Consider the following 13,141-nt stretch of genomic DNA (forward strand, 5'->3'; position numbering starts at 1 on the left):
ATATAAATATGCACAAATAACAACTGCAAGTTAAAATTATGAGAAATGTGTACATAAATAGAATAAAACAGCAGAATACTAGTTGGTAAAATTTAGATGAAAGGTATGTGGTACTCACTAATTCTTGCTATTTTTCTCATATTTCAATTTTCTTTTCAGGGTAAAAATAAAAACATCTGTATTAGGATACTGGGACTCTGATTACATGGTGTTAATCACTAACACTGATTTAGAAAAAAGGTGTGGAGGTCACAGCCTTAGACAGACACGAAAAAGCCTCACTCTTACTTGGAAATGGAAAAAACATATGCCTCAGGATGAGAGCTTTGCTCCATAGCAGGAGAGTGCCCTGAAGGATCATCTTCCAAACAGGACGAACAAGAGGAAAAAGAGACAGACAAAAGGAAGATGTTAGCCAAGCCTCTGGGGCTTCAAGAACACATCCTTGTGAAATTCTTGCCCAGCAATCTGTGAGACAGAGGACCAAACTAAGACTCTGGAAGGCTAGGGCTGCTAAGCCGACATGAGGCAGAGCCTGGGTCTGCTCTGTAGCGTGTCTAAGGCATAGATGTGCACACGACCCGGGGTGCTGAGTGTTCACCCATGTGACCTCACCTGGCTGCATCTTCCTCCAGCAGCAGCTTCACAAACTGCCGAGGCACGTGCAGGGAGAGGACGCTCTCTGCCATCTGCTCCAGGATCCGTAGGTGGTTGCCATCAGTGGTTGGGAACCGGTACATGCGGCAGATGGCACCACCGAACACTGAGGTGAGAACACAAGAAGATAGGCTGTGGGAGAAATGGCTGCAGACCTGCTTGCATAGTTCCCCCTACTCAGGCCTTCAGGGACATCAAGCCCTGTTTTTCCCAAGAAAGCAAACAGCAACAACAAAAAAAAAAAACCACTTAAACCAAGTCCTGCCAAAGTGGCTGAACCTGACACTCGTCCCTATGTCAGAAGACAGAAGTAACTCTACAGTGTGAGGAGCTGGGAAGGGCACACGGTCAGTCACTAAAGCCAATGTCAAATGAACGTGAACGAAAGGAGCCCTTCCTTAAGAGATCACTGGCTCTATGTGCTGCAGAAAACACTGTACTGAAGAGCTGCAGCAGACAGGTGGCATCTGGGGCATGTCTATGACACTCATGGTGGGTGGAGAGTCACAAGAGAGGCAAGGGCATCAGCAGAAGTTGCTTACCTGATTTCAGCAAGGTGTCTTTTCGCAAAGAAGCATATTTGGACCGTATTCCCAGTGCCTCGGTCAAGCTTTCATCAACAGGCAGAACCATCTGACAACAGGCACAGAAAATCACAAGAACACTGAGACCGAGGACTCCAGAGTGCCGGCAGAAATGGGGCCTGGTGCATCACACAAGAGCTGGCAGCTGAATGCGCAGCGTTAATCTACAGTGTCCATGTCCGATGTCCCTCCCCACACTCCACGCATGCCTACTTCTCATCACATGACTGTCTTCTAAGTCATCTCATTGTGGGTTTCAGGGTTCGGGTACCAAGAATATCCTCAGTGCTAGTGTTCTAAGCATACTTCAGGTGTCTTTGTATTTATAATGCTTCCTTGATAGTGAAGGCTCTTAAACTAGAATTCTAAATTGGTAGCAGTGTCTGGGTGAGAGACTGTGTGGGCCACAAGGAGACAGAGGAGAGGAAGGGTGGGCCCGGGAGGATGTGGTGTGAAGGAGGTGACTGTCTGGGAAAGGCAGTTGCTACCAGAATGTAATGGAAGGTACAGGTCTGCATCACCTCTTCACTCCCACCACCCGCTCTGCCCCCGTCTACACCTCCAGCCATGCTAGTCTGCTCTCGATCCTGTGCCACAGAAGTGGCAAGAGTGGCACAGGGAGCAGCAGCCAGCTCCAGGTCAGCAGGGCTTTGTATGTGAGACCAGGTGCCCTCCCATTCCACGTGGCACCATAGCCCAGAAAGACCTGGGGGTCCCATGAAGGCAGTATCACACAGCAGGTCCTGCACTTACTGAGCACAGATGTGCACAAAGATATTCAATCCTCCTATTCTTCCCGAGGGAGATGAGAAAGGTACCAACTCACCCTCCCATTGACAGTGTCCAAAGACCGGGTCACAGGGGGCCGCTGGTCTGACTTCTCCTCCATCTGCCAGCCGATCACAGTTATGTTACCTACTCGGTCACTCTCTGCAGACCTGCAACAAGCATCATGCCTTGATAAGCACTGGTTTTAAGGCAAGGCTCAGCCATCCTGGGGCACCAGGGTCCTGGGAGAAGTAAGGCACCACCCTGACAGGTCTTACCTCTCCTTGGCAGATACCACTGCCTCCCCCTACACAGTCTCTGGGAGGATGGAGGGGCAAAACTTCAAAGGAATAAAGCAAACACCAACCTCAGTGTCAGATGCAATCTGTGATGCCTGTCCTGGAGCAGATCTTTGACAACGAATGTTCCAGAGCCCAGTAAATACATCTGAGGGCAACAGGGAGGCGCAGTATAAGGATACTTGGTGTCCTTCCGATATGCGTGCCACAGCCCAGGGAAATTGGGGGTTTCCTATAACACCTCCCTCCCACCCTCACCTCACAAACCCATCACAACGCTCAGAAGTGAAATCCAGACACCAGTATGCTTTGATGCAGGTTGGCTCATAAGCCAGTAGTAAACAGTCTTGAGCTCACACCTTGCTCAGACTGTTACATAACTATAGGTGAACAGAGACTGTTCCGCAAACCGCACGTTACTTAACTGTTCCCTGAGATCTATCTTTGACATCATACACAGACAGCTTGATTTGTGTCATCTGATTGATAAGGGAATCTTGGAAGAAGGCAATGCTGCTGAGAAAGATAGGGTTGTTGGTTCCCTGGAAGAGAAAACAGGTGGATTGTATTTTAAGGGACTGCTTTTGAACTGCCCTCACATTTTCAGAATGAGGAAACTAACACTTTCACTGATTTGCTCAACACAAACGCTAACAAACACACAGCCTGGCAAGATCCCCACCAACCCAATGGGACCCGCAGGCCCACGGCAGAGGACTCACTCCTAAAGCTTCCCCACTCAGGAGTGGACTTTCGAACCCTGAAATGAGTTTGGGTTTGACATCCACATGCATTCCCGGCAGTACAGTTTTAGGTGTGCATAAATTTAGACTGTTACTCAGGGCTGTTCCTGTCATCTGTTTGCACAGGCAGATGAAAGAGGAAATGGACGGTTTCAGTAATTATTTCCGGACTCCTGTGTCTGGAATAATTAAAACTAACCTTTTAAGAGCATCCTCTTTTAGGAGCAGGTTCTAGTTTCTGGATCACAGGGGTCTATTTTCTGGCAGTTTTGCCTCAGCACTTCATCATACCCTTCTCAGTGATGCTGAGCACCTCAGTCAAGCTCTTACTGGGCCTCTCTGTACCCGAGCGATGCTTAGTCAGCAGCTTAGATCTAGTCTCTCAGTGCCTGCTGGCCGGCCCCTCCTCCCATCTTCCCTCCATGTGCCCTGGGAAAGCAGGCTAAAGATCTGGGACACAACCTTGGTACTCCTTGTCTGCTGAATAGGCTTGACAGGGAGACCACAAACCCTTCCTTCAAGGTCTACTCTGGTGCCTCTTTCCACACACCTGTTCTTCCCACTTCTTCCTTCTGCTAAAGTCACCCTGTACCACTCCCCCAGACACCTGTCAGAGTCATGAGACCTCCCTGCTCAAGTACCGCAGAGCTGACTAATGTGCTATATCATAAGCACCCTGGATCAGCCTACAAAGCTTGTTTCTTGCACACACCAAGCAAGATACAGTTACTTCTTAAACTCCCATGATGCTCTGCTATCAGCCTGCCTTCACATAACTATGTGCAGTTCTAGACTAGAAGTGCAGGCTTAGCTGTGAGATCTGCAGAGCAAGGACTCCATCTGGGCTTGCTGCAGCAGAATGCCCTCAAGTTCTACCTAGGAAGCCTGCCGGAAGGGATGCTGCTCCTGTATCCTCTCTCTGCTACCCCAATGTTCCCCTTCCGTCCCGTGCATGGAAGTGACCAAGCAAATTTCATCCCCTCCCCCATGAGAACTCTTGATGCCCTTGTGGGTTTGGTACCAACATTAGTACAGAGCTTGGCATGAGGCCAGTGCTCAACAAGTGCTTAGACCATCTATGGTCTGACCTGGAGACAGGCTATATATATATATATAGCTAAACTACCTAAAAATTTTGTACACTTCCCTAGGAAAAGCTATATAAATTATTTTTAAAAGTGCACAAAACACAAAAGAATGCAAAAACAAAAGTTAGTAGAAACACTGGCCTGGCCCAGCCTAGCAGGAAACACTCTTCCAAGCACTGATTAATGAGCCTCATTCTCTAGTGACAGCAGCCAACTGGAAGTGACAGGAAGAGTTAGGGCTTCTCTCTTAAGCGTCAACCAATCATAGGATCACTTCTTTAAAATAGCAACCAATAGTTCGTCACAACTCATGAAGGATGTGGCAGACTAAGGGCCACCCAGGGGAGCATGAAAAAAGTATAAATGAACTGAAAATCATGGGGAATAACTCACAGAAAGGGAACTGAAGCTACAGATGCCCAGGAATGAACAGCCCTCCTGTGAGGACCACAGGCAGCTGTACGCGTGAGAGGAACCAGCAGCACCCACCTCAATGATCTCCGTCTGCGCGTGCTTCGTCCAGAATGCCTGCGGAGGGGTGGTGACGCTCACAGCCACAAAACTATTTGGTTTTCGATCTAGTGAAGGAGTGTGCAGCTCACTGCAAGCTACAGAACCAAGATGTGGAAAACAATTCTTTGGACCAAGTTTTATTAGTTCATTGCTCTAAACAAACCCAAAGAAAGCTTAAAACAATACTCCCAAGGACAACATGTTCACATTGCCAGCTTCTTTTCCCCTTCTCCCTCCTCACATTATAGGTCCACAGAGAGTAGAATTCAGAGCCAACAAATGAGTTCCCAGGCAAAATGTGCCTGCGTACTATGACAGTTGTGGCTAAGTAGGATAACCCATGAATCCCAGCATATAGATGGATGCTATGCTAAAACTAAAATTCTATGACAAAATATAGCTCTTTTAAAAAGGAAAAGCCATACTTATAACCTATATCAAATGTAAGATTTCTTAAATGTTTCTTTTTAGAACTAGACAAAACTTGGACCATTTCAATTAATCTGTCACACTTATGACCTCAAAAATACATCCTAAGTCTAAAGCAAGTCTATCACAAAATGACCCAGGGAAGGATACTGCACTGACTCCCAAGGGGAGAAATAACTAACCCACTGAACTTTAATATGCCATCGCTAGTACTTGAAAGATACTAAGGGGCTAGAGAGAGAAGGCTCAGCTGCTCTTCCAGAGGAGCCGGGCTCAATTCTCAGAATCCACATGGTAGTTCACAACTGACTGGAACTTCAGTTCCAGGGAATTCTATGACCTCTCTTATGGGGACCAGGGTGTGTGTGTGTGTGTGTGTGTGTGTGTGTGTGTGTGTGTATGTGTGTGTATGTATCTACAGATACATATAAAATGTCTTTAAAAATAAGAAGGGTATTAAAATTTGCTAAGTCTTTCAGCTTTCTAAGACAGCAGATGTCCTGGGGTTAGAGGGTAGTATCAGCTGTACAGCTGTGCAAACGCATCTAACGCCACAATGTGCACTTACAACAGTTAAAGTGGTAGCTATCAAGCTATCTGTATTTTCATCACTACTAAAAATATACTATCAACTCTATTTCAAAACTACATCCTCACAGCCACAATTGGTAAGACGCATGCAAGAACAAGATGGCAGGAAGACAGTAAGGATGAGAAAAAGTAGTGGAAAGAAAAGCCTGAAAAAATCAGAAAAACAGAAAGTAAGGGAGATGTGATGAGGGATTCCCCTCTGTATGCTATGAATACGGGATGTTCGCCTGTAGCTTAGAGAAGAACAATGTCTTGCTGTGTTCTGAGTAGCTGTAGCCGAGGTGGCGAATCCTTCATGACCACTGTCCCCTGGAGTACCCTCCATTGTCTCAGACATCTGAACACTCCTAGTTGGTGACACTCTCTGGGGAGGTTTATGAAACGTGGCCTCACTGAAGGAGGTACGTCACTACGGGTGGGCTTTGAGCATTTTAGACCTCTCCCTAGTGGTAGCTGCTCTCTCTGCTCTGTACCCTCAGCTTCTGCTCCAGGCCACATGCTGCCATGTATGCCCCAGCATCACAGACTCTCCCTCTGGAACCCAAATAACCATTCTTCTGTAAGCTGCCTTGATCATAGTGCTTATCACAGCAGATGAAAAATAACTAATATATTGTCCACAGCCAAATCACTTTTTTGGCTCTAATTATACAGACGTGCCATGGATATTACCATACCAGCTATCGTTCCCTATCATACACATGTTCCATTTTAAAGTCACTATTCACTGAGCTAGAAAAAAGTCCTCCTTTCTACTGTGAATTTCTACTGGAATCATCTGCCTGCCCCCGAGTAGCATTCCATAGCACTGCTGAGATTGCAAGGCTAGAGGCTGACACATCCCTTCAGTTTTGAAGGTTTGAAAATACCTTACCACAACTGAATGATGGAAGGGTATTCTCTCTAGGTAGTTATTTTCTCTAAGACCTTTAAATAGATCATCTCAGGAGTTTCTATGTTTTCCTGCTATAAAACCACAAGTCAGTCTAATTATTGCCATGATGAGTACTCTGTGTATATGTGTGTGCATGTATAAGTGTGTGTGTGTGTGTGTGTGTGTGTGTGTGTGTGTGTGTGTGTGTGTTGGCTGCTCTTAAAATTGTCCTGAGTTTGATCTCCAATCGTTCCACTATGAGACACCTAGAAATTTTCTTTCTCACTTTATTAGTTTGGGAGTCTTTTAAACTTTAAGTCTTTTAAACCCTTGTTTTTTACTTGAGTACAAGTAGATTAAACACTCTCATAGGTTTTGTGAGAATTGTTAGCTTTTTTTGAGACAGTATCTTACTATGTGGCCCTGACTGGCTGGAAGTGATGTGGAGACTAAGAGGGCTTTGGACTCACAGAGATCAGCCTGCCTCTGCTTCCCAAGTGCAGGATTAAAGGTGTGATCATCATGCCCAGTCTGTCTTCTGACGTACGTTCTCAGGAAAAAAGTGTTTTCCTACTGGATAAACTCTGGCTTAAGCCAGATAAAGCCAAGCCCCATAAGTAATTTATTTTTTCCTTCAGAAAATGATCAAATAATGATAGTTATAGTAAGAATGGAACTATGAAAGGTCTCTGATTTTGCTGAATATATAATTCCAGGTAGCTGCCTTTTTAAGAACTTATGTTATTTTTCATCTAGAAGCATGTAGGTTTTTTTCTCTTCCTGGGAAGCTGGAAGTTTCAGGAGACATCTGCTAGTGCACACACTAGTCTCTGGTTGGCCTTTCTGCTAGGGAAAGACAGCTCTGCCACTTTGAATCTGCTGTTCCTCTTTCTGTCTCTCTCAACTCTGATCTCTGATTTCTTAGCCACCAAAAGTTACAATGCCAGGTTGTTTCTTATCTCTCACTCAAAACTCTGTAATCTATACTTCTTGATACTTTTTGAGCTGGGGTTGTTTCTTCGTTGATTATGCACTCAGTCTTCAGCAGAGTACCTTCTTCGACTTTTCAGTGTCTTCATGAAGGTAATTCACCACCGTAAAGCTCTCACAGAGCTGTGTAACCACTACAACCATCTACCTCCTTACTATAGCCACATTTCAAAGGGAAAACAATCTATACTCACCAGCAACCACTTATCATCCCTCTTCTCCAGCCTCCAGAGACCACCAATCCTTTCTGCATAGCTTTGTCTCCTCGGGACACTTGTATACAGCAGGGTTATGCAGGGTGTGCCCTTTTGTGCCTGCTTCTTTCACTTGGCAGCTTTCTGAGTCTCACTAAAACTACAGCACGCACCAGTACTTTGCTCCTTTCTATTAACGAGTAACTCCTGAATGAACACACCACATACTATTCAATTGATGGATATTCTGATTGCTTCTACCACTTGGTTACTACAAATAATTCTGTAAACACTTGTGAACTAGTTTTTTATTGAACATATGTCTTCATTTTTTTGAAGGTCTGCTGAATATATAATTCTAGTTGGTTGCCTTTTTAAGAATTTGCAATGATATCCCTCTGCTTCTGTACTTCATCCTCCTTCTTTTCTTCCTCCTCCTCCCACACCCTCTTCCTCCTTTACCCTCCTCCCTCACCCTGCTCCTCCAGTATTCTTAGACAGGGACTAACTCTGTAGCTCACACTTGGTTGCTGCTTTTTTAAATTCTGTCCTTGGTTTTCAAAAGTGTAGTAAGGATAAATCCAGGTGTAGATTTCTTTGTGGTTTATCTCAGCTCTGATTGCAATTTCAGAACACAGGAAATAAAAACCAAGATCTTAAAATCTCCACAGCTGGGGCTAGAGCAATGGCTCAGCAGTTAAGTGAGCTTGTTGCTTTGAGGCTCTAACTAGCACTCATGTCTGGCTGCTCTCAAATGCCAGGAACTCCAGCTCCAAGGGATTTGGGTACACATGCACCCATATTCACTCATTCATTCTCCCCCACACACACACATACACACCCCACCACTACTACTACTAATTAAAAAAAAGAACCTCCAGAGAAATGAGAAAGCACTTTTAACTGTATTTTCACCTAGAATCTTCTGACCATGCAAACTCAGTGGAACATAAGAGCTGAAGGCAGCATGTTTCAGTTCCGCAGAGTCGCAAACAGCTTTCCAAAGAGCTTCTCTTCCCCCGTATCCATTTTCTGGACAAAGAGTGTGCTTGACCCAAAACGGGGTAACTTGAGGGAGGAAATGACATTGTTTCCAAGAAATAGTTTACACTGGGCAGAAGGTAAAGAAATCCCATGTGACTCTTGATAACTAGTGCTTGCTTAAGTGTAATGTAGAACGTGACTTTATACAAAAAGGATGAAGAGACACCTAAGACATTTCTATAGCCAGCAAATCAGAAGAAGGCACAAAGTCATCTAATGGAGGACAGCCTAAGAAGGCAAGGAGAGATTTCAGGGAGTAGATTTCATACCCACACCAACCCTCATTGCTTTTCAGAGGAGCAGAAGCAAGATGACTACATAGGCAAATACTCTGAAAAAAAAAAAAGCCGAAAATTAAAAAAAAAAGAAAAAGAAAAAGAAAAATAGCTTGTTGTAAAATCTTTCATTCAGAGAAAACCCTGTTAGGGAGAAGTATCTGCTGGACTCTGGTATATGTCCTTCCAGGTTTTTTGTTTCTTCGTTTACTCAGCAGAGTGCAACCTTCGGAGTTTTAACAGACTGGTAGTAGAAATGGATTTGCTTAGAAACACATTAGTCAGTATTCCTAATAGGCTTTTTTCATGCATTAAAGTCACTGGCATCCTTTAATTCTAGTAGATACGGGCCCTGTCTCATTATTTCAGATGCTGCAGAGCACACTGTAGGGTCGTGCTGTTTACTTTGACTGGTCTGCTGGCCAGTCTGTGGCCACCTGAAATCATGGTGAAAGCCAGTAGCCTAGATGTCATAAGAATGAACAGGATATGATTGGAAACCTTACATAGGCCCATTCTTAAGATAACTATCATTATTTGACCATTTCTAGAAAAAAGAAAAAAAAACAAAAACACTTGTAGGGCTTGGTTTTATTTGGCTTAAACCAGAGTTTACATAGTAGAAACTGTTTGTTTGTTTGTTTTTCTGAGAATCCCTATCAGAAACAATAAGGCTAAAGCTGGAGCTGGGCTGTGGCTCAGTGGTGGAGCACAGCTAATACACATGAAGCCCTGATTCCATCCTTATCACAATTATGGCAGTAGCAACCAAAATCAATAGCCATTTCCTTCAATACTGCAGCTGAAGAGGGCAATACTAACCCCTTCTTGGCAAACAAGGAGTTGATCAGAAAAGCTTAACAGATGATGAATCCCTGAAAGAAAGGCTAGGCAGTGGACTGACAGGACCAGGCCCTCTGCAAAGCTCTGACGTTCGTGCAAGCAAGCACATGCAGAGGGCAATGCATAGCTTGAGGACAGAACAAAGAGACTATGAGTGATCACCTTAGACTGCCTACCCTCGAAGGAGCATAAGCAGGAAGTGAGCCCTGAAGACGGGGTCAGTATGCACTCGGACACTTAGCAAAACTCACACCAAAGGTCTCTAGTTCTTTGAGCTTTTAGAATTTTTCTACCCAGCCAGGCATGTGGTCTCTGTGAGTTGCAGGCACCTAGAGCTACATAGTGACACCCTGTCTCCAATATACACATTATATCCATGCAATTTAACTTGACCACCAAGTGACCTAGCAGTCACTCTAGGATCCACACGTGACAAGAGGCTACTGCTAAGCAGTCAGCAACAGCAGTAACAAAAAAGTGGCAGCAAAGACAACAATAACAAAAAAGACCCTGAGGAAGGGGAGAATCTGATTTCCAAAGCTGCTACATCGCATTGTTTAAAATGTCTAATCTTTATCCAAAATTTATGAAACATGAAAAACAAAACACACAAGAGAAATGCTGCTCATATCTACAAGAATTTAAAAACTAAAAAAGAGTCAACAGTACCTGTTCCTGAGGGCGACACAGATGTCTGACTTACTAAGAAACTAGGTAAAGTAGGAGAAAAATGTCTTGTTAAATAGAGACTGTCAGCGAAGGAACTGAAATCATCAAATTAGTCATGTAGAAGATATTCAAAGTACGATGACAGAAATGAAAACTCATTAAGAACAGATCAACAGTGGCCGACAAAGAAAGAGTCGGCATACTTTGGAGATGTCAACTATGATTATTTAGTCTGAAGAACAAAGAAATAAAAAGAAGAAAAACAGTTTCGGAGAATCCTGGAAGATCACATTCACCAGCATAGGTTTAATCAGAGTTCAAGAAGAAGAGGACAAAGGGGCGAAAGAAAGAACATCTGACAAAATGATAGCCAGGCACTTTCAAGACTTGATGGAACACAAGGTGCCTTGAGAAGTGTTTTTAAACTAGACTCACATTCTTCAGTTTTAAAGGATTCTTGTGTTATTTCTAAACTTCCTCTTTTTGTTCATTTTTCCGTTTTCTCTTTTAAATGACGGGCATCCTGGGCTGCCGAACTCTCTCCTGCGTCCTGTGTTGGTTGTTGCTGAGACAGTTTCCTGGTTTTCCTCCAGGCTTTACTGGACTTGTAACTTTCACCTGTTGTTTTAGACATCAAGACAGCCCTTTGTTCTTCAGCCGCCTTCATAAACAGCGCCCTGTTTCTGAACACTGAGAGGCACTTCCTCCTTTCTTAAAGGTGTGAGTTACAATTTCTTTGTTTTCTTCTGCTTCTGCAATACCTGTTTTATTCGAGTTCTGGTTTTGGTTCATGCTGTAGGCCTAACACGTGGGCCTGGTGGTCTTTGACTTCTCTTTTATTTTCCTCTAAATCACTTTTGAGGTATAAATTTTCTTACAGCACACACCCATTTTAAATGTACAACTCAATGAGTTCTGTACCATTTCTATATCCATGCAGCCACTCCCACCATCCCTATAGGTAAAGAGAACCTGAGTCCAAACTCTTGCAGCTTCTTCTATTCCTCGACCTTGCCCTCATCGTACAGGGTCACCCATGTGATCCTTCCCCTACAGAAAGTAACCATCCACTCCCTCCAAAGACAAGCGTCTCTGGTGCCACAGGTAAAACAGTGTGTCTAGCCATGCAGTCACTGCACTGGAGCCCACTTAGCCTGCTCTGTATACAAACTCAGCACCGCATAGCCTTCCAAATACTTCAGTCTTAAAGCATGAACTTTTACCCCCGCAATAAGATTGGCACCCAAGTATTGACTTTCTTCCTAACAGTCTCTATTGGACACAACTCGGTCTCCATCAGCAAGCAGCTTAGTCGGTGATGCTGCATCTCCCCAGAAACACTGCAGCAGTGGTGATGGCACTCAGAGACAGACGAACAGTAACGACAACCGAGAGAGAGGCACCTACCTAAGCTGAATTCCAAAATGGGCTCGTCTGGATCTTGAATATTTCCTGGGAGAAGAGAAATGACAGCAAAGTCACCCAAAATAAACCTTCCCCAGAATTTAGCTTGCATTTGTTTTACACAAAAATAGAAACAAGAAATACTAATTCCTCTAGCCCACTCCAAATTTTTATAGTAGATGATTTATATACTTTGAAACCGTTTACTTTAGAGAGTCTGAAGAAATCTCAGACCCCTTTCCATTCTGCCTACTGGAAGGCAAGCCCAGGATGCCCACCAAAGCTAGGAAAAAAATGCTGAGCAATCCACAGGACCAGTTCCCAGGGCTCTAGCTGTCCCTTCTGAGTCCTGCTCCAACAGGGATGATACCACGCCAAGACACCCTCTCCTGATGGCTTAGTCACCGGCTGCCCCCTGGCTCTTCCTACACTGTTACAGCATGGATCCTGACCTTCAAGATCATAACCAGATGTCTAGTATTGGCTCACCTGCCAGAGAGAGGCCCACCATGTCAGCTGCCACGTCAATGGTGGAAGCCCGCTGCATCGCACGGGCCCTGGCACCATGGCGAGGGCTGTGCTCTCTTGCTGTCATGATGTCATTGGTGAGGATATGCCTCTTGTTCCTGGGTCACACCTCAGCTGATTCCCCAAGGGAGAGCTGTCTCCAGGACCTGGATTCCTAAGATGGCAGAAGCCCTGAGACATGGAAGTAAGCATAGTCAAAAGTCAGGAGCGTAGTGATGGAGAAACTGTGTTCCTACGGCTAGCGAACAAGACCTAACCCTGGTAAGATGCTGAAAGCAGTGTCTTGAGACAGGTATGGAACTGGGCTAGAATGTCTCTCAACTCTACTCTCTTCCTCCTCCCCACTCCTCTCACGGTGGACCTACAGGATCCTCTTGGACCAACATGGACCACATTATGTGACGGCCTGACTGTAACCAGACAATAAGGCTTGTATGATTCTTTCTACTCTCCAGCACTTCTCTATTGCAAGTCCCACAGAGTCTTCACAACCGTCTATCGACTTTCATAGCACAAAGACTACATGAAGATCTCTGCTGCCTAGAGGCTCTGCCTGCCTTTGAGACAGAACAATGGAGAAGACGACAAAACCTGAAGCTCTAGCCTGACTTTCCCTTCCTTTAGCTACCAAGTTCTGGTGTGCCTTGG

General features: G+C 44.7%; 1 protein-coding gene across 7 annotated transcripts in view; it reads right to left on the bottom strand.

The window, feature by feature from the left end:
• Positions 1-13,141, bottom strand: part of Inpp4a (inositol polyphosphate-4-phosphatase type I A) — a 112,489-nt gene that overhangs the window by 40,249 nt on the left and 59,099 nt on the right. For all 7 annotated transcript variants that reach the window (XM_050134627.1, XM_050134625.1, XM_050134621.1 and 4 more), the window contains exons 3-10: positions 12,455-12,664; positions 11,969-12,013; positions 4,629-4,747; positions 2,734-2,850; positions 2,377-2,456; positions 2,068-2,179; positions 1,200-1,290; positions 616-763 (exon numbers count right to left, since the gene is read on the bottom strand). In XM_050134627.1, the coding sequence (XP_049990584.1) occupies positions 616-763; positions 1,200-1,290; positions 2,068-2,179; positions 2,377-2,456; positions 2,734-2,850; positions 4,629-4,747; positions 11,969-12,013; positions 12,455-12,560 (818 nt within the window). In that variant the 5' untranslated portion in view covers positions 12,561-12,664. The remainder of the gene's footprint in view (positions 1-615; positions 764-1,199; positions 1,291-2,067; positions 2,180-2,376; positions 2,457-2,733; positions 2,851-4,628; positions 4,748-11,968; positions 12,014-12,454; positions 12,665-13,141) is intronic.

The sequence above is a fragment of the Alexandromys fortis genome, unplaced genomic scaffold, assembly GCF_014885135.2.
Source record: "Alexandromys fortis isolate MF-2015 unplaced genomic scaffold, M_Fortis_MF-2015_v1.1 scaffold_20, whole genome shotgun sequence".
Taxonomy (NCBI): domain Eukaryota; kingdom Metazoa; phylum Chordata; class Mammalia; order Rodentia; family Cricetidae; genus Alexandromys; species Alexandromys fortis.